The sequence below is a fragment of the Ricinus communis genome, chromosome 1 (genome assembly GCF_019578655.1).
Source record: "Ricinus communis isolate WT05 ecotype wild-type chromosome 1, ASM1957865v1, whole genome shotgun sequence".
In the NCBI taxonomy this organism is placed as follows: Eukaryota; Viridiplantae; Streptophyta; class Magnoliopsida; order Malpighiales; family Euphorbiaceae; genus Ricinus; species Ricinus communis.
In genome coordinates, this window is record NC_063256.1 from 8541408 (window position 1) to 8562639 (window position 21232).

Consider the following 21232-nt stretch of genomic DNA (forward strand, 5'->3'; position numbering starts at 1 on the left):
TGTCAAGAATAACTAGGTTCAGTGAATGTTGTGAGTGTTAGCTCGATTCTTGACCCTTTACTTGTTTTGTTTGTTATAGTCTCTTATCCATATTGCCGTCAAGCAAATTAAAAAAGAGAAGGTGCTTTGTAAGATAACTTTATTTAAAATAAAACAAACTTTACTTTGTATTATTATTTATAAAATTATTGAAATTCTAAGCACCAAGGATTTGATTAATTACCAAAATAAAATCACCACCCCATAATATTAGAAATTATCTTCTTAAACCATACAATTACTTAATTAGCAAATAATAAGCAACTTCTTTTCATACTTCCTCATGAATATTCAATATTTTAATATTTTATCCATCAAATGAAATAACGAAATAATGAAATTTAGCTCATGTTCGTCTTCTTCGTCATTTTTCTTTTTTCTGTATAAATAAATATCTTCTTTTTTTTCATAAAATATTCTTATTTAATTGTACATTGATGACTTGCAAATGCATATTTAAACACCTAAACTTTAGTAATTTAATTAATTCAACCTCGTAATTTTCAATGTAATTTAATAGACACTTTACTTATATTTTTTGTAATATTTAAACTTTTTGATTTGCGGCATCATCTAATATATCTACATGTATTGAGTTTTTGGTATTATAATAAAAAAATTAAGTATATGTTAGATTAAATTAAGAATTAAAAATATTTAAAAAATTATAAAAATAAAATTTAAATATTTATTAAATTAAATTAAAATATTAAAGTGATTAAATAATTAAAATTTAAATATCTAAATCTGTATTCTGCCTATCTTCTTTTAATGAATATATATATATATATATATATATATATATATATATATATATATTATTTTAGTAGCAATGGTTGAGATTCATGGCCTACATGGAATTATATACCTCGTTTTACAAACTATTCTTCAATATTCCTTAATTGGAAGTCTAATATGACTAAAGTAATCCTTATATATGAATTTCTAAACTATATAAAAAGAAAAAGCAATCCTCATTTTCAACACCACTCTCTAATAACTACTTATTTTATTATAAATAATTCAACTTTCCATCTTAATTCTTTATTAATAAAATTTAAATCTATTTTAAAAGAAAAGAAAGAGAAATAAAAAAAAAGGCTTAATTGCCAAAAGAATAAATATTTTGTACCTATTATCAAATTTAGCAACTAATATTTAAATTTTAAATCTATTTTAATATTAATTTTACATCGGATATAATAGTGACAGATAATTGTAATTTTTTTTTTTAACTTAAAAAAAAAAACAGCTAGTATAAAATGGAGGGAGTAACAAATTTGACTGATAATTTTACTGAAGGTTAGAATTGAAATTAATAGACTATGCTGAAATTTGAAAGTTTAAAAATTATAGGTTAGATTTGATAACAAATATAAAACATAAAATTCTTGTAGCAATTAAACCAAATATAAAAGAGAAAGAAGACAGAAGAGGAGAGGAAAAGAAATCTCATTTAAGAGACATTCTCTATATTTCATATGTGATGAATAATTTTTTTGTCTTAAAAGTACTTTTGGAAAAGGTAATAAGCCGAAAGCTTCTTGACAAGGTTCCACTCCTAATCTCTTTTTTTTTAACAAAAAAAGAAAAAAGAAAAAAGAAAAGAGTGGGAAGTCAAGTGCCTGCGAAACTGCTCTAAACCTTTCATTGAATGCAGATCAACTTTGAAGCAAAGAATATTATCTAAATTAGTATTTGTACCACTTTGATAATTCGACTGGGTTTTCATGTATATAGAAGCAAGTATACTCTTAGTTTTTCTTCTTCTTTTTTTGGTCGAAAAAAGATAATTAAAAAATTGCTCAAAAGAGTTTAACGGAACAGAGAGCTCAGGAGGAGGGTTTGCCACCCAAGAAACAAAAGGGTCACCCCTTTGATACAGTTAGAGGCCAGCTATTTAGCAGGCTTGTTCCAAGCTTTAGGCACGAATGAGAAATTAAGCACTCCGGGAAAAGAAGAATAGTTTTATCTCTCTACTTCAAAATTTTTGCTTTTAAATTTCCTTTGTTGCAAGCTAAGTGCTGGACCACTCAATTCTACATCTATTATCTGGCAAAGTTAATCAACAAGACCTATTAATTCTTTCGTGCCATAGAAGTATATATATTAATTCATCCATTTTGAGCGTCTCTTAGGGTAATTCGGTCTAGAAAAGAGTCTATCAACGGATGGATTCAAGATGAGGCTCCTGAACTCGCTCTAAAATGAAAACGCATATCATCAATCATTATGACCGAAGATACACCGAGCACCGAGCAGCATCATCTAAAACTTCAGTCACTTGTTCATATTTTGGTTCCACCAGAACCCCGTCCAAGAGGTCAAAATAAGATGGGGGTGACAGGTTCAGTTAGAGTAACACCGATGGAATGGTATTTATTCTACAGTGCTAAGTATTGAGAATTCAACCAAAACTAGGAACACCAAATGTGATCTTTTTGATTCAACTCTACAGTGAATTTCATAATGACTGCAGGAAGTTTACATACTATCTGCTGCAGCTGCCAGCGGCTGGAAAGCTTTGAGAGGATTCGTGATAACACCATCAATGAGCCCATAGTCTGTGGCTTCTTTTGCACTCATGAAGTAATCACGATCTGTGTCCTGATTGATCTTCTCGAGACTTTGACCAGTGTGGTAGGCAAGATACCCATTAAGGTTTGCCTTATGATGCAACATTTCATTTGCCTGTCGGTTACGACTTCTATAGTTAGGACCATCCTCAGTGTCAAACAGCAGTTTGCATTAAAAGTCTATATGTATCTGAGTCTAGGATATATATGCTGAAGTCATTTTGAATAAATTTTGGTAAAAGAAAATTTTTTAAATTTCTGGTTGAAACTGCTCTACATGCATCATTGGCAATTCACAAGGAATTGTCTGTAAGAAAACGTAATTTCCTGTTCAGGCACGAGTTTAGAGCAGAACTACTGTTTGATATTAGAGAGATATATGGAATCGGTCACAAGTACATGAAAACTAGAGAAAATCAGAATGGTATACCTGAATATCTATATCAGATTGCCCACCCTGAGCTCCACCAAGAGGCTGATGGATCATTATTCTTGAGTTAGGCAAGCTGTATCTTTTCCCTTTATTGACAAGGTAAAAAGAAATATATTCAGTAACACTAGGAGCAACAATCACAGGATGGAAATTTAAAAGACAGGGCTCTTTTTACCTTTGGTCCCGGCACTAAGCAGGAAAGCTCCCATACTGTTAAATGAGAAAAGAACAGAAAACACAATCATCACTAATAATAAACATAAAGCACAACATGCAAAACATTCATAATATTCTCAGGAACAATGTGTTCCTCTTGCATACATTATTAAAGATTAACTTCAAAAGTTAAACGACACTCTTACACCTCAAAATTGTCAACTTCTCTCTCATATAGAAACTAAAGTCTAACGCTTGGCAAGAGTTGGACAAGGTGATAAAGTTTCTAGGAGCGCACCTCCTTCAAAAGTTCATTACAGAAAAAGATTGAGTAAAGAATTTAGTTCATTGCAGATTAAGCTGACTTCATTATAGTTTAGCAACTAATATGAATCTTAACTTAAGATACCATAGTTTAACCAATAAAAGTTCTTCAGGGGAACAGGTTAACCTAAAGGGGCTAGATGATGGTTCAAACTACACATCCATCATATAAACCTCACTTAATAGGGAAGCACAATAAGCTATAATTGATAACCATGTAAAACAGGAACTGACAAGCAACTACAAATATACATTTGACATAATATATACTGCACCAAACAGGATAGAAACAAAACAACTTGTTTGTAGGCTAAAGAAAACCTTTGAAAAATATTATATTTACTTATTAATTCTTGAGCAAAAAGTTAGGTATGAGATCTGAGGTGATTACTATATAATGTTATGCAAAATGATGTAATTAGTTCAACATTCAAGGATCTGCCATGGAACACTGATATTGCCTCAAAAATTATTACTAATCCAAATATCAAAAATTAAATGTATTAATTCCTTCTTCGAAAATGTATAACAAAAAAATATGAATAAAAGAAGCAGGAGGTCAGCTCCAGTTAAATTGATACAGATTCTAAGTGCTGACTTCGAAAAAGTTTCACAAGAATACAAGTAAATAAAATAAAATCAAGGAAAATAAGTAGAGAAAGAATACTAACACTGTGTAAGCATATGCATTATGCAAGAGGCAGACTCTGGGCCAAAGAATATTTATATAATCATCTATCAACTACGTTAGTTTTAAATTACAGGCAATTATTTAGAATTTGTTTATCTCGTAATCTTTAGATGCTACTCTATGGTTATTCCTTTTATACCACATCTTTTCAGGATATATCTTGTATCGTCACAATAACTGGGATGGTGCGCCAAGATTTGTTGCACATTATAAGGAATTTATTGTTTATCAGAAAAAAGAAGGCTATGGTTCCACTAACTCGAACAAATGCCTAGAAAATAATATCAACACAAACATTGTAATGCTCAAAATGATCTCTATAAGAAGAAAAAAAGCATCAGATATAATGTCTAAGGCCCCAAGTTGAAAAGCAAAATAGTTAAGTGAATTTTGTACCTAGCGGCAAGTCCAACGCAGACAGTGGACACATCAGGTCGAATATGCCTCATTGTATCAAATATTGCCATTCCTAAGCAGAAAACAAATAATTAAACAAAGAAAGTTAACAAAGTAGTGAGAATACAATAAATAACTAGAATAGAAACACAATACCAGCTGTAACTGATCCTCCAGGAGAATTTACATACATTACAATATCCTGTTTCCAATATAAGAATGCACCAATAAGTAAATATTAAAATAAGCAGATATTATTTCAGATCAAAATCAGTTTGTATGATTTTCTCTGCAATTATACTCCAAAGAGAAAGAGATAAATAAAATTTAAGAACCATTAAGAAAGATACATATTAGCATTTTCCTATGCACGGAAGAAGAGATGTTACACCATCAACTGAAACAGACTTAGCAGTGGTACACTACAGCTACTGGGAAAAAAAAAAAAGAATATAAGAACATACCTTATTAGGATCAACTGCATCAAGATATAGAAGTTGAGCAACAATAATGTTAGCCATGTCATCATCAACAGCTCCACCACAACGTATAATTCTCTATAGACAATTAAAACATCATAAAACTCTGTAATATTCAAGAAAGCAAAAGCACAGTTGCAAACTAAACAACTCACATATTGGAAAAGTTGACTAATAACACTCTGGAATCTCTCATGCACCATTGGAGGAGGACCTTGAGCTTGCCCTTGACCATTAGCGTATGCAGGGAAGTAAGGTGAAGATGGGATTTCCAAATCATCTCTACGAAACACAAAAAAAGAATTACCTCGATTTTTATGAGTAGAGCAAGTGAATAGAATTGATTTCCCTTGTGCAAAATAAAACTACCTTATTGACCAAATCCCTTGCCGAGAAGTTTTCTCAGGTGCCCAAAACTGACCAGAGTAAACAGCCTTTGCTGAAGACGGCTGGGAATTCTTTCTGATACTACTTAACTTTCTGAATTTCCTGAAATTAAATTTAAATAATCAGATACTTAACAAAAAATGAGAAAAAAAATAAATAAATAAATCAAGTAAATCACAGAACCTGGAACGAAGGGGCTCGAAGGGGAGAGAGAGTTTGTGAGAATCGGGAGCGGAGCTAGGGTTTGGAGAGAAGACGAGAGAGCCAAATCTGAGAGAGGAAGCCGATGAAGACAGTAAAGAATGAGCCATTTTATTTTGTCTTTATAGATTAATGCTTTGGTATTACAGCAGTAAGTGTGCTAAAGTATTCTTTATGCTGTTTCTTGAAGCCTTATCCTATAAAAGATTAGGGATATAGACGGCGCTTGAACTGGGAAGCGGATGATAAGGCAGGCAGTAGCAGTCGAGTGTTCCAACAAGAAAGAAAGTAAGACAACAGTGACTTGCTGAATGAATATCTCGACTTGGGTCTGTTTTAACCCGCATCTCTTTTTCGTGGTTCGGGTCGGATTCTCCTGATATTCGACCATTTTGTTGCGCTTTCTGTAATGTAAACGTTTAAAACGGTACCAAGACTTTCTGTTTCAGGGCTTACGACCCAACACTTGAAAACCCAGTCCAAAATACACAAAACATTTTGGAATAAGTTTTATTTGGCCCCTCAACTTCTCATATCAGTTTCTTTTTTTTAGTTTTATGCTAATTTAACCCAAATCTAATTTTACAAAAGAACTGAAATTTACAAAACTAGAAGGGACAAGAGATAGGAGACAAAATAACAGTTGATTTATTCTTTTCTTTGTAAGAATTCGTTTTTCATTTTAATGTATTTTGAAACTAGTCAATTCGTTTCTCTATATCATGCACTAGCTTGAAACGTAAAAATGGGAGCCTAACTGACCAGAAAGTTATTTATATGGACTAATTACCCGTCAAATCCAAGTACAAGGGGCAAATTGGACATTTAGCCGCATAGAACAAGCTGGAGAAAAGACATCACATCAGCTTTAGCAAAAATTAAGCCGACTTTTCATTTATAGATATTACTTAAGATTAAGCTGGATAGGGGACAGCACATGAACTACCATCCTTTGTATAAACCACCATCTACTATCTCACTCTCTCAAAATTGCTCTTTCACTGCCCTAATATAGTTAATATGCCAAAAACATTAAAGCATAGATGTGCAAAAAATATATCTTCAGCCTGCAGTAGGATAAGATCTTCACAAAATCAGCAGCTGCCTTCAGCTTGCATTTGCTCCTGAACTGTCTTATAGCACTGTAAACTGCAAAGCGGAAGCATCGACTTGGAATCTCTATACTTGTATGGATTAGAACAGGAAGGGCCTGCACACTTCTCCCGTGGAGGAGGATAGCTGCATATCAACACAGAAGAAAAAACGAGAAGTATTAATCATTAGAACCCAGGAGACAAACATTGAGGATCAATTGCAATGCATAACCTCAAGTTCTGCATTACCTGCAGGGTTTAGACTCAAATATACCAGGGAGTCCCATGTCATTGGAGAATGTCATGACAGTCCCAGTAGGACCCATGACGCATCTGATGGTGTTTGACGGAAGCGTCAGGGCATTAGCAGCCTTCTCCTGCACAAAGCAAGTTAGAAAACCAAACACCAAGCTTCATTTACAAACAATATAAAAAAGTTCATCAGGCAGTCTCCGATACCTGTGCCAATTCTTCTTGGCGCTTCTTTATTTTCTCTTCTCGCTTCTTCCTGCTGGAATCTTGACCAAGTATTTTTCGAATAGCCTCAGCCTAAAGAAATTAATTGAACTTTTAAAGAGATCTAAAACATACAAATGGAAGACAACTGTAATTTGAATGCAGAGAGAAATGAACCTGAGATTCCCTTTCAGCATTTTCAACTTGTATTCTGCGCTTTTGAGCGGCCTCAGCCTTCTTTAGTTGCTGCTCTAATTCTGTAAGTTTCTCCTTTTGTTCTGCATAGAATGAAACAACAAAAGAAAGGAAGAATCATACACTTAATAATCCCATTAAACTTCTCAAAAAGAGAAATAAGTGTAACCACAGTAATGCTCACTTCTTGATGGTGCAGGTGGTAATCCATTTGGAAACTCAATTAAGTTAGCAGCAGATGTAGATCCATCTCTGCTAGACTGAAGTGCCCGTTGACGCGTGGTTAGAGTCATCTCTCTCTTACTATCCATCAACACATCAACAGATTCCTTTTTCTGCTTCTTCCTGTTATTGCCTTCAAGCTCACCCTCAGATGCCAGATCTTCTTCTTCCTCATAACCTGTATCCTCTGATGCCCGGTCCAATGAGGACTTCTTCTTTCCATTTTTAGCCAATTTTAAAGCACCAACACTTTCCAAGCTGGAAAGCCTTTGCTGTTTCCTGCTTGATTTTTCATTATCTTTATATCTGGCAGCAATCTTTGGAGTTTTAAGTTTTTCCAGATATCGTATCTCATCATCCTCGTAATCTTCACCAATTTCCTCATCCAATACACGTCTCTTGGGGACCCGCTTGCTTTTGCGAGCTGTTTCAGATTTCTCTCCTTGTTTTCCAAACGCGTTCTTCTCAGATATCTTCCCCATAGAAGAGCTCTCTTTCCCAAGACTAAATCCACTTGTACAGAAATCCTTCCAAGGAACTCCTTGCAATCCAGTCCTCTTTTCTAAAATTGAATGGTATTGCTCTGAGTTCCCCTGAAATAAAAGTAAAGGAAATGATAAGGATTACAACGGATTCTGAGGTTACTCAACAGTGAACACAATGATTAGGAGAGATAATGCACATTCATACAAAAGATATTCAGCCAAAAAAGTAAAGTAACGTATAAGATTTGCCCAAAAGGAAAAAAAAAGATGTTCAGGTACATAAATCTATGTGCGCAAGCAGAAAATCAATGTTGCAACCATTGCTACAATTTGTAAGACATAACCACAATAAAACAAATTAATAAATGCCGAATCATACAATATAAGGTAATGTGCACTATGCACACTAACTTTTTTGAGATATGTAACAGTTCTACAACCAAAATGCACACTGATTACTAGTAGACTATCACCCAAAAACTGCAAGCAAGCATTTACAGTTTTTTCTTGGAAATATTTTAAAATATGGTATAATGGACCTGTGCAAACAGATGCAAACAATAGATGTGCATACAAAACAGATGCACGTGTACATACACTTATAACTACACAAAGATGCACAATTCATCGAGTTAACCACAAAAAAGTACCTGAAGCTTATGCTTTAATCTGGAATTTTCTGAGAATCGAGAATTATTTGTAGAACCATTAGTTGTCGAGTTGGCATGAATAGTGCGTGTGACACCACCAACCTTTAGCTTAACCTTTTTTACTTTATTCTCATTTCCTAATGAGTCTACAAGCACTCCTGACTGCTCTAAACTTTGACTTTCACCATTTCTACCAGAATAGATATTTGCATTTATTGACTCCGCTTCAAAAGATTCCTTCACCTTGCTTGTGTTTTTCCAATTAGCAGGGGCAAGGACACCTTCACTAGAGCGTTTATTGCTAAATGCACTTCGCCCTGAATCATTACTATAGAATGCATCAGATCCTTCACTCTCCTTATTCCATGACATGCATTGATTAAGATTGAACTCTTTCCTCCTAGAACTAGAATTGACATTTTCATCACTGGAAGACTTATCAATATCACCTGAAGGTGGTGTCGTCGATGAGGATGATGAATGATGACGACTGTCAATGAGTGGCTGTGACTCGGGCTTAGGCCGGCGAGATGTTTGAGTCCGTTTCTTCCTTGCAGCATTTCCAATGATGTCAAACCGACAAATACCAAACTCTTCCATGAATAAAAATTTGTTATAGCACAGTTTCTGTGTTGATTCCACTCAGATCAGGAGATGAACAAAAACCATAACAAAATCACATGTTCCAAAGGTCTTGAAAATGCTACATAACAGACATTGAAATTGGTAAAACTCTTCTATTGAAGAAAGAACTAAAGATACATTATTTTGCCATACTAATACAATAAACATCATACAAAGAAATCATCAAGCGCAAAAATAAAAAAGGCTAATAAAATATGAAGAACCAAACCCTAAAGTGACCAAACTATACAATTTGATCCACATTGCAGCATAGAGCATTTCAACAATGCAAAACTAGAGTGTAATTACACACTCACATATAAGATAGGCAAATCAGAAAATTGGGAACTTCAGACGGTAAAAGGTGTGAAAGTGCATCAAGAGTTTGACCCATTAACAAAAAAGCAACGGAAAACACCAATTGAGAAACAAGAACCAACTAAACCAGTTACCAGTCTAGCAAAAATCAATTGCAAACAAGCCATCAGATAAATTCCATAGCCACAACAAAACATAACCACCAAAAACCCACAAATCGAACCATCAAGATATAACAGACAAAGAAATATAAAATTCAGAGGATTCACGACAACATACATCCATCAACCATCAGAAAGAAACAACACCACCCATAAAACCAAGAGAAAGAATCTCCAATAACCGACAGAGAAAAGAAAGAGATGTGTTACCTGGAAAAGAAACCAGAGAAGAAAGCAAACGCGGAGAGAAGCAAGAGAAAAAGGGACAGAGAGAAAGAATAGATAGAAGAAGAAGAAGAGGAAAAAAGGAGAATAAAAAAAAAGAAAATTGTGGGTGTTGTTTGGTTATGGTAATAGATAGATATAATATAAAGTTAGGGTTAAACAAAGAAGGAAGACAACAACAATGATGAGAACGGGAATGAGAGAGGTAAAGGGTTAGAGATGGACTAATTATCTCCTTCTCGTTCTCCATCTCTTTTTGGCTATTACCACACCACCACCCCTGTATAAATTTCTTTTCTTTTTTTCTTTTTTGGTTTTGGGTTAGGATTTTAAAGGCTCAATGCTTTGTTATTTGTATATTTGATTCGGTCACCCAACTCGTTTGATCCTTTACTCGGTGAACCCAATCTCTCTTTCTCTCTCTCTCTCTCTCTCTCTCTCTCTCTCTCCCCCTCGCTCTTTCCTTCCATTCTTTTTCCTTTCTCTCACTATATTTTTTTTCTTTTTGTTTTAAATCTTTTTTATATTTTCAATTTATTTTTCCCTTTCTCTTTCGCCTTTCATTTTAATTCCCTCTTCTTCGACACACGGTTACACTGCAAATATATGCACAGGTTAAGATACTGCGCACCCTGCGTTGACGTTAGTTTGTAGGCTCCCTCTATTTTATTTTTCTTTTTTACACGTGTCCCGTGTTTCTCTAGCATTTATTATAATTGGACTCTACTTAAATAATCTAATCCGAATAAAAATATGTATATACAATTAGAAAAACTAATATTAATATGACTAATTAAACTAAAAAAAACTTTCAAATCTTATATAAGGAGTTGAATCGCAACACACGAGTTAAATAATATTTTCTATATATTTTTTTTTGTAAATACTCTAGAGCTCAAATAATAATAATAAAATATTTTGTTAATAGCTAATTTCGTTAACCGGTTATCAATTTGCATATAACTAATATTTATATGATCTATTATTATTTGTCAACATTTATTATTTTCAATCTTAAATATCTTACTCATTTCATGAAATGTATATAAACTTTTTATGTTGTATCATCAATAAGCCTAAACCTTAAATAAAAGAAAGAAATTCTAACTTCCTTATTCAAACTTTAAGCTTATTTTTTCTATAAAATTAAAAATTTGGTATAGTTATATTTGTATCATTCTTTTATTTAGTAAAAAGTAATATATAGTATATCAGATAATATTTTTTCGAGTGATAAAATAATATTTCAGAAATTTTAATATAATCATGTATTAAAATTCGAACTCAAAATTTTAATTAAACTAATAAAAGTCTTTATCGTCTTATCTATATATTTTCTTCAATTGAAAATTTTATTTATAATTAAAAAAAAATTATCATCTCATTTATATATTTTTAAATTAAGAAAAAATATTTATAGTTTTGTACGGATGACATTTTCTAAGCTCCAATATGCAATGAATGAGAAATAGACGCTTTGGGTGGTAAGTTGTTGATGGTGTCAAACCAGTGTCGTCGTGCTATTATTTATTTAATTGGGTTGTACTTTCATATATGACATTAAACCTTCCGATAATGATATTCATTTTTATACTGACAAGTGTACGTTGCATTTTTATCCTATAGTTTACGCTTTCTTTGCTTGAGAAGTAATTAAGTGCAATGATTTAGCCGTTAATTTGTTAGCAAATAAGCTAGAATGTACGTAAATAAATAAGTAAATTTAGTAATTCATTTAATGAGTTTATTTTCTGAAAGTGATGAAATTAAGCTGTTAACAAGAATCAACCTCAAACAGAACGAAAAGCTTATGTGATCACAAAATTATTCCTGCGTAGAATTAAAAAAAATTAAAAAAGAAACTTCAGGTTGTGTTCTTGAAAAAAGATGATATTTGTATTATATATCAGACGATAATTATTCATTCTAAAAATGATAATATTTAAGCAGTATCGGCTCCACGAAGTTAGAATCAAATCTTTAGTTTATTCGTGAATAAGAATGAAAAGGCTAGAAGCGTCGCCTGCTTTTTATTATGATAGCTATGTTGGGGTCGCGAGAATGAACGTGCTAATTTCAAAGATTTAAACCTTTCAAAAATACCCTTTGAGCTAGAATGTAAAACATTCACTTCCTTTTCTGGCTTACTTACTTGTTAGTAATTAAATCATTTATTGCACTAATTATCGTTTATGCTAATAAGGGGGTGCGTCAATTTTATTATATCCTCAAACACATTAATGGAAGGAAAAGTCTTAACCAACAAAAACTGTTATTATAGCAGAAATTTTCAGTTATTTTCAACATAATCATATAATTTTAAAAGAAAATAAAATAAAACAATAAATTTTTTGCCTAAGCCGAATGCATTACGAGGTGCGAGACGATGCGTACGTGCATGATCCTCTTATTATTGGAAAACAGAGAAAAAGGAATGGCCCTCTTGCTTTGAGCTGTGATTTAACATAAACAAATATAAACCAATGGATAATTTTATTTTTCCAAAAAAAAAATCGTATAATTAATTAATAAACTAAATTGTGATTATCTACCGGAGCAATGCATTCGCAATGGCCAAGTTGTTGCTAGCAATCTTGGTCAACTCGTCATCGATCTCCTTCATTGGGGAGTGAGTATCGGATTCTTCCATGAATGCTTCGTCGCAGGTGTCAATGTCGGATAGAGTGGCACTGAGTACAGTTTTAAGCTTATCGATATCATGATTTGAAAGTGCAGAGATGGCATCTTGGAGGTCAATAAGCCCTGAATCATACATCTCAAGGCATGTATCCAAGCACATTTTAATGGACGCAGGTGTATCCGGGTGCTCGCTGATCTCTGTAGCCTTATCAAATGCTTTTTCGAAACCCTGATAGAGTGCTTGCATTTCCATTTTCAGGACAGAAACAGGGTCCGATTCTCCTGTCTGGAAAGGGGAGACTGAGGCTAGACATTCCTGTGGATGATCAGTTGTGCCACATATCTTCACCAGGACAGGATTGCGCGGTCCCGATGGCATAGACTTGAATAGTAATGGCAATCCGCTTGGGGCTTCAGCAGAAGATGATGGTGCGGGTGCAGGTGATTCAACATCAGATGATGACGACGGAGCCTGATCAGGTGAACTTGATATTGAAGATACTGGCAATGGAAAAGGAGAAGGAGAAGGTTCGTGGCACTCTGCAATAAATAAGATAAGAGAAGAGGAGACGAAGAGGAGGAAGACTTTTTTGAGCTCCATCATCTTCTCCCTTATTAAGTTTATTCTCTTTTTCTTTTCCTTCTTTTAAATTTTTTTTTAAGCAGAGACAACAAGATGAGAGCATATTTATATAAAAATGAGTTATTGGAAGGATTGATGGTTATGAGAGAAAATAGGTTATCCATGAAAACAATGCCATACCCTATGTTTAGTGCAACTATTTTTGTATATGTATATATATTAATTGCTGCTTGCTTTCCCATTTGCTATTTATGTATTTAATGAGAAAAGGGAGAGCTTATATCATATATATGAATTGGGAAGAGCTTATATAAGTAGAAGTAAATTACTTATAGAAAATTATTATCTAAATTTGGTGTATGTTTCTACCTATAGACCAAATAAATAGATGATTGACATATATTTATTAATATTAATAATGAAATATATGCGTTAATCGTTTAATATCAAAGTGTAAAATACTCATACGCACGTGTTCATTCTCTTATTAGTTGTGTTGTATTCACCGAGTTTAGGTAAGAATCTTCCAAAACTAATAATTCATAATGCCCACGTAGGAAAATAGTTAGTTAACTAACTTGTGGTATTTTATTTATAATACTACTAAGGCCGTGGCAATACAATGGGCTGGACTGATGACTGAAATAAAATTCTAAGTAGAGCTCTCCTATAGGTACCATTCACTATTTCCTTTAACGGTACCAGATTCCTAGTAATGAGTTTCTTGATTTAGCTCGTCCTGGAAGAGCCTGGGAGCTTATTCTACTTCGATATAATTCAGCATAAACAAATATGGTAGTCCCTGGAAGATTAGTCTGCTTGGAACCACATTGGCTGTGAACTTTAATGTGAGCTCAATTGACTGAACAAGCTTTTCAATTTGTAGAAATCGTTGCGGGTCCCGTGCAATTGCAGGCCAAATTTAGCATATATGGAGTGGAGGACAACAACAAAGGTCCAGGGGCTAAAACTTCCGAGCGGCGGCCTTGGTTACAGAAACGGGATGCTATTCCGCTCAACCAATACGTGAAATGTCGTTTATTTATGCAGATGGGTGGATTGCCAAGTTACTAATGTCATCTAAAAGTAATTATAAGCAATGAACAATAAAGTCTTCAATTACTTTCAGGCGATGGATTTCGTTTCCTCTTTCTCTTGATACCATATTCTCCAGAAACATGAAATGGAAAGTAAGTTATATTCCAAAAAGAAAAAAATTAATCAAATGGAAACTGAGAAACCTAGAAAGGAGAAGGATATCGAAAGAAAATCCTGGAGAGGACAGCATTAATTTAGGAAATATGATGATGAAAGAAGAAACGATTAAGCAAAAGAAAAAACCCCGAAGAACAATCTAATAAACACAAGCTACAAAGGCATATTTACAAAATTTCATCAACCATGTCGAGGAGAACCACTGCCTTCGGGAAAACTTCAGTGATCTTCGACACGGCACAATGAAAAAGAAAACAGAACCACCTCCAACCAATCACAACTATGAACTCTATGCCACTTTTTGAAAGAATTCCTACTGATGCCATCTTCAGTTCATCGAACTCCTTGTATCATAAATTTTGGGCTATCAGAAGATGACTAAAAACTAAGAGTAGCCTCCAGGTTACCTTAGAGAAGAGACCATTCATCGTCCTTCATGAAGATCTTCAGAGAATACTGCTGTCCGAGAGATGTTGTCGTTGTCAAAGGCACTTAGACCAGAGTAAGGACCTGAGGAGAATATTGAAGATGTCCCATCAGACTCGAAAGTAGTAGATGACTGTCTCATGTTTGGCCGGGCATTGGAGGCTGACATGGAATCTTGATACTCTGTGATACGCTGCACCATTTTAAGTGACTGGACCACTTCACCCATGGTGGGTCGCTGGTTTGCCTCAGGGGCAACACAAGCTGCTGCAATGGTGCATACCCGTACAAAATCATCCTTTGGATATTTTCCCTTAAGCTTTGTATCAGCAAGCTCTTCTAGCCGATCTTTGTCTCTAAGAATTGGCCTGGCCTGAAAATGAATAATAGGATAAGGAATTTTTCTCGAACTTTACATAATCAGTATAATCCAATTGGCCTGAAAATGAATAATAGCTCGGTGTTCTCTTTTATACGATAAAGAGAAGTTTCTCAAAATTTACAACACCAACTCAATAGTTGCCTTTTTATAACATTAAGAGGAATGTTTCTAAAGATTTATGAAGGTAAAATATGTGAAAAATCAGGCCTACTAACCCAAGTGACAAGGTTTTCTTGCCCAGATGGTTGTGACATATCAACAGGTTTCCTTCCTGTTAGCAACTCAAGGAGAACAACTCCATAGCTGTAAACATCACTTTTTACTAGTAGATGTCCAGTCATAGCATACTCAGGGGCTACATACCTGAAAGTCAATGCCGTTCTCAGTCAATGAGACCATATAAATATAACAAAATAAACAAGTTAAGAGGAGAGACTGAGACTTGTAAAAGTTACGAGAGACTGAGACTAACCCAAAAGTACCCATGACACGAGTGGAAAGGTAATTTGCTCTGCCTTCCGGTGCCTGTTTGGCAAGTCCAAAATCAGCAACTTTAGCATGAAAGTTGTTCTCAAGCAATATATTTGATGCCTTGAAATCTCTGTGGATAACACAGGGTTGCGAGTCTTCATGCAGGTATGCAAGTCCTCTTGCAGCGTCAAGTGCAATCTTCATTCTAGTGTCCCAGTCCAAAGGACAATTTACACCCAGAGGACCTGAGACAAAATAGGAGCAGCATCAGTATTGTTCTTCTGAATTCGGTGAAATATCCTAGGTTTGTGTGATCTCAGTTAGAAGTGTGAATTGAATTATCCTATGTCATGTACACGCAGATATTGTGTTATTTACAGGGAATATCCTGTATAGCATGAACTGAGTTAGAAGTTTAAAATGCAGATACATGTGAAGAATTTGACGTCTTGCAGTTCAGGTCATAAGGTGGCAAAAGGGTTCAGAATATCACATAAAGCCATTATTATATATTTTCTAATTAGTAGGTATAATATCACTTAAATCATTAGGCCCCTTGACATGCACTGTGCCCATTAATCTAGTCCAAGTAAAACTGTATCCAGAGCCCAAAAGAATGTTCACAAGGCAAAAGGTCCAGGGCATGGTACCAAGCTAAAGAAATGTTTCTTCTCACACCCAGTTTGTGTCCTATTAGTTGGGGCACCTTTGGCAAAGATGTACAATCAATGTATATGGGTTAGGACTAATACTTCTTTAACAGCAAAAGTTCACATCTTCATGAAAAGTTAATCAAATTTAAAAAAATCACAAATTCCAAAATTCTAAGAGGATCTGTGGTTTAAGATCACAAATTACCATGTAGCCAGGCCTCTAAGCTTCCATTTGGAACGAGTTCATAACACAAAAGATTTTGTGAGGAGTCACGATTAGTAAAGTAGCCCACAAGCTTGACAAGATTACGATGATGCAACCTGCTAAGCATCTCAACCTCAACTAGGAATTCTTTATCCCCTTGTTGCCCTCCGTTAGTGAGCCTTTTAATTGCTACAGCTGTCCCATCACTTAAGACACCCTTGAAAACTCTACCAAACCCACCCTCTCCAAGTATGCTTGCAGGTTCGAAGTTGTTTGTTGCTTCTTTAAGTTCTTCATAGGCTAGAAACCGTGTACTGGTAGGATGTGGGAGAGATCCTCCTGCTGAAACTGCATCCACAGTCCTGGGTTTCACTGAGGGATAAAAACATGCAAGTTAATAAAAAGGTAAATGTATCAAGAAATTAACAGAACATTCAAAAGTTTTGGCAATAAAAATTAATCATCAAACCCCAAGCATTAAAAGTCGTAAGACATTAGGCACAGCACATCTCATGCGCTAACAACCATAAATAACTTTATTTTAGGTTCCAACTCGGTGGTTCAAGCATTCCCTCTGGATAATACAAAGAATTCTTCTAGTCAATCAACCATTGAAAGAAGGTCCTAAGTATATGAAAATAAACTGAACTTTGCAACTGAAGTTTTTAAAAAGCAATTCAAAATTTTTTTCTTTTCTAATTCGAGACAAAAACCATCATCCTAAATGTAGGAGGGAAATACACCACCAGTAATGGTCATTTGAAATAATGCATACTGAATGCCATATATTCATAAAAAAAGCTTCAAGGATGTCATCTAAAGCTGATACTGCCATACTGGTTTTTGTCCTGTTTATCGTCTTGCTAAAGATCCTGAAAAGTTCTAAGAGAAAACAGCATACAAATGTGACCTTATTTTTAAGATACATACCAGATTCTTTGGGAGATCCTTTAGGTTTCCATTCACGAAATGCACATGAGCAGATCACAAGCATAGTTACTACAGCGATGATTATAATGCCAGCACCAATACAGAGTATAAGAATCAGATTCGAACGTTTGCCTCTGTTTGAAGTGCTGACTGATGAGGAAGTTGCAGATTGATGTGATGGTGCTTCCACAGGAGATGATGCAGCAACAGGAGCTGTATATGAGATGCAAAGATACTTCAACATACAAATAGAAGAAACAAAATCTATGCAATGTTTGCTGCAATAAATCTACATGACGAGTAGCTAGTTTAAGACAGAAACATAATGGCTGTCACTTGTCAGGGTAAGTTTTACAGATACATCAAGACTCTCCTCTAAGAATGCTAGTTGGTGAATTCTGAGGGCCTTTTTCTAATACTAAATATAAAGAAGTGGAAAGTCAAGGTTGATTGTTTGACCTCAAACCTCAAACCTCAACTGAAAACTATTTAACTGGAAGCCCAAGGAATGATCCATGTGCAAGCCAAAAGGTAAAATGCACAATAGAATCCTTGAGTTATCTCTTCTAAAATTAAATATATAGTGTAATCCCCTGGTCTGAAAGCTGCTGAAAAACTAAAGAAATGTAAATAGAATCCTTCTCTCTTCTATCTGTCCAACATCGCAACACCCAAATCCTATTTTTGACAATCCTAGTCCTAACAACTTTTCAAAAGACTAGTTCTAAAAGCATACACATAAGAAATCATAAGCAAGTACTGCTAAAGTAACTTTACATGATGAGAAAAAGATACATGTTTAGAAGCAGTTGCAAGCAGTATCTAAAAGCATACACATAAGAAATCATAAGCAAGTACTGCTAAAGTAACTTTACATGATGAGAAAAAGATACATGTTTAGAAGCAGTTGCAAGCAGTATGTACCCCATCCCTGCTAACAAGGACAAATTTTCCTCCATCCCTGTCCCTGGGCAAAGAAAAGAATGGTAGTTCCCCCGCTCCATTACCATCCCTAATGTGAGTAATAACCATCATTTATGTAGTCAATACACTATTCTACTTTGATTATACAAGCAATCCATCTCCCCCACAAAAGGAAACCTCAGATATACAAGCAACAGAACAGCCAGAACCAAATCAAGTTCAGATAGTCACAACATTTCTTAAGAAAGAAATTCAACATCCTCATAGCAACGGAGGAAAGAAAATACCTTGGGAAGGTGCTGGAGGTTCAAACCAGGTAAGGTTAAGGAGTCTGTAATCACCCACGAGAGAAGAGTCAAAATGAACCTTATGCAATGCAAGTGAAGAGTTTATGAAAGACGCATCACTGCCAGAGAAGCTGATTCCCGTGTGAGGAGTGATATCCATTGAAATATTTAATCTTGACAAGCTCAGCACATAAAAGTTTATCAGCTCAATTTGAGAAACTCGCAAACCAAGCTGGGAAGCTAAATCTTGCAGAAATTTGTTCCAAGAAGGATTTTGTGAGACATTCACAAGGAGAAGGTCAAGCTTTATTGGATACACACAATGACAATCATTACTCCCTCGTTTCAACACCATGTCAGGTTTGCAACAATCTGACAGGGTAAGAAAGCAAATCTAATGTTAGCAGTTTGTGTTGGAAGTAAAATAATATCAGTAAAGTACAGGTTTTGAAGAAAATGTGAAATCACGTGAATTATTTTCATTGAAAAAAAAGATTGGAGTTTAAAGACCATGTCTATGTCTTACCAGAGATCTGAGGAGATAATGGAGGTTGAGCTAAACCGGTAGCATTTGCACCCTCACTAGATCGTGTTGGTGCAATGTCTACCAATCCGACACTAGGAGGAACTAAAGCATTCTTCTTCATGGATGGCTTTGAGAAACGAGAACTAGTAGGTGCATGACTAGAAGTAATCAGTGGACCATAATTAGGAGGTTCAGCAGGTGACACCCCAACTAATGGTGCACCAAGTGGTGCAAAATGTTTTCTATGAGGTTTATGAAATGATGGAAGATGAGCTGGCAAGGGCAAATCAGGAATAGCTGGTGAAGCCGACGGAGCTCTACTTGGAGATGTTATTGGTGCTTTGAAAAGTTGATCATCAGCATCGGTGATGGGATTCACATAACATGATACAACTAAAATTTGCAGCAAAAAACAGCAGACTTTTCTTGATACTTCTGCACCTTGAATACACAAAATAAAAGTCTCAATCTAAACACATTTGCATGCACACATATATAAATCAATCAATCTAGGGCTCTAGTTTATACAGTCAAAATGCTCCTGCATTTAAAATTTTCAAAATTTGGTGATTTTGATAATGAAAAATCGCCAACTTATAAAAGTAAATAAATAAATGACAGCATGATCCCATAAAGTTTTAATATTATCAGCATTTGTGAAATTAAGGAAGAATAACATAACGAAGACCTAACACAATCCTAAAATCCCTTACTTTAGCAGTTAACAAACTGAATGAGACCATAAATAATGTGTTTTAATTTCCTCTAGCTAACACATAAGTAGAAATGACAAAGCGAGAGAAGCTAAAATTACCAGTGCCAATGGCGACTGGAAGCACCGACATCACCGACGCCGTGGATTATTATAAAATTACACGTTAGATCTGTGAGATTTCAGAAAAAATGAACGGCGAGATCACAGTGTCACAATGAACATAAGAACCAAAAAAATAAAAAAAAACAAAAAGCAAGGCACTACAAGCTGGAGAACTCATTAGCAACAGTATAAGAAGGAGGATCCAGCGGCGGAGATAACGTCATAAAAACAGTAACTCGAAGCTCAAAACTCGGTGTAAACCCCTCCATTTTACTGAGTGGAATCGAAGAAACTGAATTCAAATAAGTCGAGCTTAATAAACAGGAAGCCTTCGTGTGTTTATGACTGTTGGTGGAGATATCGTTGGTTTCACTCTGTCATTAGTACTGGAGAAGCTTTTGGATTTTTTTCTTTCGGGATGTCTTTTATTTATTTTTTATTTTTTTGGTTTTTGTTTTGTTTATGCTTTTCAGAAATCTGATCCAATGGAGGGTATGAAAAGCAGTGATGGGCGCTAGCTTTTATTAATTTCTAACGTGCGCCGTTAACGGAAATCTAATGCAGCCTAACGGTAAAAAGAAAGAAAAATGGACTTCTTCCTTTGTTTTGTTTAGGAAGTTTGTGAGTGTTTTAGATTCTCTGTTCTGCAGGTCTACTTTTTTTCCATACACTGCCAGCTCTAGTTTTGGCTGTCAAAAAAAAATACAACATAAAATCTTAAATTTCTTTACTTGAATATTTTCACGGAATTTTATTTAGCTTAAAACTAAAGACAAAATAATTTAAATATTTTATGCATAACATATTTCCATTTAATCCCTTCATAATATTATTTTAAAAAATAAAATCTAAATTTTAATGAATAGGTAACATTTGTTTTTGTGGGTGGCTCTCCAATTCTCAATTTTTTAATTATATAATAATTTTAATTATGAAAAAATAATAATATCAACTGTACTGATAGTAGTTAATATTAATTAATTAAAAAATAATTTTATACTGTAAAAATATTAAAAAACTAAAAATAACATATAAAGATATTTGATTTGATGCTAAATATT

General features: G+C 34.5%; 4 protein-coding genes across 7 annotated transcripts; all 4 read right to left on the reverse strand.

Annotated features, from left to right (window-relative positions):
* Positions 1–2303: 2303 nt before the first annotated feature.
* LOC8267333 (ATP-dependent Clp protease proteolytic subunit 5, chloroplastic) lies at positions 2304–5989 on the reverse strand. Of its 2 annotated transcripts, none has more exons than XM_015716875.3 (9): positions 5665–5989; positions 5464–5574; positions 5250–5376; positions 5080–5172; positions 4772–4817; positions 4616–4688; positions 3224–3258; positions 3046–3134; positions 2304–2730 (listed from the first exon to the last, which is right to left on the reverse strand). In XM_015716875.3, exons 1-9 carry the CDS (start codon positions 5790–5792, stop codon positions 2524–2526), a joined length of 909 nt encoding a protein of 302 aa, XP_015572361.1. In that variant the 5' UTR covers positions 5793–5989; the 3' UTR covers positions 2304–2523. The 2 variants fall into 2 exon arrangements, with proteins under 2 accessions (XP_015572361.1, XP_002515273.1); XM_002515227.4 differs by having other exon boundaries at positions 5464–5583; positions 5665–5988.
* Positions 5990–6549: 560 nt separating this feature from the next.
* LOC8267331 (calponin homology domain-containing protein DDB_G0272472) lies at positions 6550–10638 on the reverse strand. Of its 2 annotated transcripts, XM_048379928.1 has the most exons (8): positions 10098–10638; positions 9234–9487; positions 8785–9101; positions 7612–8242; positions 7410–7510; positions 7236–7325; positions 7026–7153; positions 6550–6921 (listed from the first exon to the last, which is right to left on the reverse strand). In XM_048379928.1, exons 2-8 carry the CDS (start codon positions 9382–9384, stop codon positions 6777–6779), a joined length of 1563 nt encoding a protein of 520 aa, XP_048235885.1. In that variant the 5' UTR covers positions 9385–9487; positions 10098–10638; the 3' UTR covers positions 6550–6776. The 2 variants fall into 2 exon arrangements, with proteins under 2 accessions (XP_048235885.1, XP_002515271.1); XM_002515225.4 differs by having other exon boundaries at positions 8785–9487.
* Positions 10639–12367: 1729 nt separating this feature from the next.
* LOC8267330 lies at positions 12368–13427 on the reverse strand. The gene is made up of 2 exons (XM_015716876.2): positions 12665–13427; positions 12368–12565 (listed from the first exon to the last, which is right to left on the reverse strand). Exons 1-2 carry the CDS (start codon positions 13354–13356, stop codon positions 12523–12525), a joined length of 735 nt encoding a protein of 244 aa, XP_015572362.1. The 5' UTR covers positions 13357–13427; the 3' UTR covers positions 12368–12522.
* A 1167-nt stretch (positions 13428–14594) lies between these two features.
* LOC8267329 (proline-rich receptor-like protein kinase PERK3) lies at positions 14595–20835 on the reverse strand. 2 transcript variants are annotated; one of them, XM_048379911.1, is made up of 8 exons: positions 20169–20835; positions 19355–19789; positions 18829–19200; positions 17618–17830; positions 16688–17059; positions 15831–16074; positions 15574–15721; positions 14595–15349 (listed from the first exon to the last, which is right to left on the reverse strand). In XM_048379911.1, the coding sequence occupies exons 1-8, from the start codon at positions 20197–20199 to the stop codon at positions 14975–14977; spliced, it is 2190 nt and encodes a 729-aa protein (XP_048235868.1). In that variant the 5' UTR covers positions 20200–20835; the 3' UTR covers positions 14595–14974. The 2 variants fall into 2 exon arrangements, with proteins under 2 accessions (XP_048235868.1, XP_048235867.1); XM_048379910.1 differs by having other exon boundaries at positions 19355–19795; positions 20169–20834.
* Between the last annotated feature and the right edge of the window lie 397 nt (positions 20836–21232).

Coding starts and splice junctions, on each gene's coding strand:
- LOC8267333 (XM_002515227.4), bottom strand. CDS start 5,792: ATGGCTCATTCTTTACTGTCTTCATCGGCTTCCTCTCTCAGATTTGGC. Junction 5,377..5,463: donor CAAGGGATTTGGTCAATAAG/GTAGTTTTATTT, acceptor TGTGTTTCGTAG/AGATGATTTGGAAATCCCAT. Junction 2,731..3,045: donor AATCTGATATAGATATTCAG/GTATACCATTCT, acceptor CGTAACCGACAG/GCAAATGAAATGTTGCATCA.
- LOC8267331 (XM_002515225.4), bottom strand. CDS start 9,384: ATGGAAGAGTTTGGTATTTGTCGGTTTGACATCATTGGAAATGCTGCA. Junction 7,326..7,409: donor ATGCTGAAAGGGAATCTCAG/GTTCATTTCTCT, acceptor TAATTTCTTTAG/GCTGAGGCTATTCGAAAAAT. Junction 6,922..7,025: donor TTTGAGTCTAAACCCTGCAG/GTAATGCAGAAC, acceptor GTTGATATGCAG/CTATCCTCCTCCACGGGAGA.
- LOC8267330 (XM_015716876.2), bottom strand. CDS start 13,356: ATGATGGAGCTCAAAAAAGTCTTCCTCCTCTTCGTCTCCTCTTCTCTT. Junction 12,566..12,664: donor ATTGCGAATGCATTGCTCCG/GTAGATAATCAC, acceptor GTTAAATCACAG/CTCAAAGCAAGAGGGCCATT.
- LOC8267329 (XM_048379910.1), bottom strand. CDS start 20,199: ATGTCGGTGCTTCCAGTCGCCATTGGCACTG. Junction 17,831..18,828: donor ACCTCCAGCACCTTCCCAAG/GTATTTTCTTTC, acceptor TCTCATATACAG/CTCCTGTTGCTGCATCATCT. Junction 16,075..16,687: donor CTTAGAGGCCTGGCTACATG/GTAATTTGTGAT, acceptor ATTTTGTCTCAG/GTCCTCTGGGTGTAAATTGT.